At 53.7% G+C, this 1,027-nt stretch overlaps 1 protein-coding gene across 1 annotated transcript; it reads left to right on the plus strand.

Moving 5' to 3' along the window:
• Window positions 1-356: 356 nt before the first annotated feature.
• On the plus strand, window positions 357-503 carry LOC103798727 (the record flags this gene model as incomplete). The annotated part of the gene is made up of 1 exon (XM_009071006.1): window positions 357-503. A coding segment is annotated over one exon (147 nt), but the record flags the coding sequence as incomplete, so codon positions are not given.
• Between the last annotated feature and the right edge of the window lie 524 nt (window positions 504-1,027).

Here is a 1,027-nt window from a genome sequence, read left to right on the forward strand (position 1 = left end):
GCAAAGGAAAATTCGGTTTAGTAAAATGAAGCCAAGGCTGAAAGTGCCCCCAAAGTGCCCCCAAAGTGCCCCAAAATTCCCCAAAGTGCCCCCAAAATTCCCCAAAGTTTCCCCAAAGTGCCCCAAAGTGCGCCCAAAGTGCCCCAAAGTGTCCACAAAGTGCCACAAAGTGCCACAAAGAGTCCACAAAGTGCCACAAAGAGTCCACAAAGTGCCACAAAGTGCCCTCAAAGTGCCCTCAAAGTGCCACGAAGTGCCCCAAAGTGCCCCAAAGTGTCCCAAAGTGCCCTCAAAGTGCCCCCAAAGAGTCCCCAAAGTGCCCTAAAGAGTCCCCAAAGTGCCACAAAGTGTCCCAGAGATTCCCCAAAGTTCCCCAAAGTGCCCCAAAGTGCCCTCAAAGTGCCCTCAAGTTCCCCAAAGTGCCCCCAAAGTGCCCCCAAAGTGCCCCCAAGTGCCCCAAAGTGCCCCAAAGTGTCCCCAAAGTTCCACAAAGTGCCCACAAAGTGCCACAAAGTGCCCCAAAGTGTCCCCAAATGCCCTAAAGTGCCCCCAAAGTGCCCTCAAAGTGCCCCAAAGTGCTCCAAAGAGTCCCCAAAGTGCCTCCAAAGTTTCCCAAAGATTCCCCAAAGTTCCCCAAAAAGTCCCCAAAGTGCCCCCAAAGAGTCCACAATGTGCCCCCAAAGTGCTCCAAAGAGTTCCCAAAGTGCCCCAAAGTGCCTCCAAGTGCCCCCAAAGTTCCCCTAAGTTCCCCAAAGTGCCCCAAAGGTTCCCCAAAGTTCCCCAAAAAGTCCCCAAAGTGCCCCCAAAGTGCCCCCAAATGCCCCAAAGAGTCCACAAAGTTCCCCAAAGTGTCCCAAAGTGCCCCAAAGTGTCCCCAAAGTGCCCCCAAAGTGCCCCCAAATGCCCCAAAGAGTCCACAAAGTTCCCCAAAGTGTCCCAAAGTGCCCCAAAGTGTCCCCAAAGTGCCCCCAAAGTGCCCCCAAATGCCCCAAAGAGTCCACAAAGTTCCCCAAAGTGTCCCAAAGTG

Source organism: Acanthisitta chloris, unplaced genomic scaffold, assembly GCF_000695815.1.
Source record: "Acanthisitta chloris isolate BGI_N310 unplaced genomic scaffold, ASM69581v1 scaffold18243, whole genome shotgun sequence".
Taxonomy (NCBI): domain Eukaryota; kingdom Metazoa; phylum Chordata; class Aves; order Passeriformes; family Acanthisittidae; genus Acanthisitta; species Acanthisitta chloris.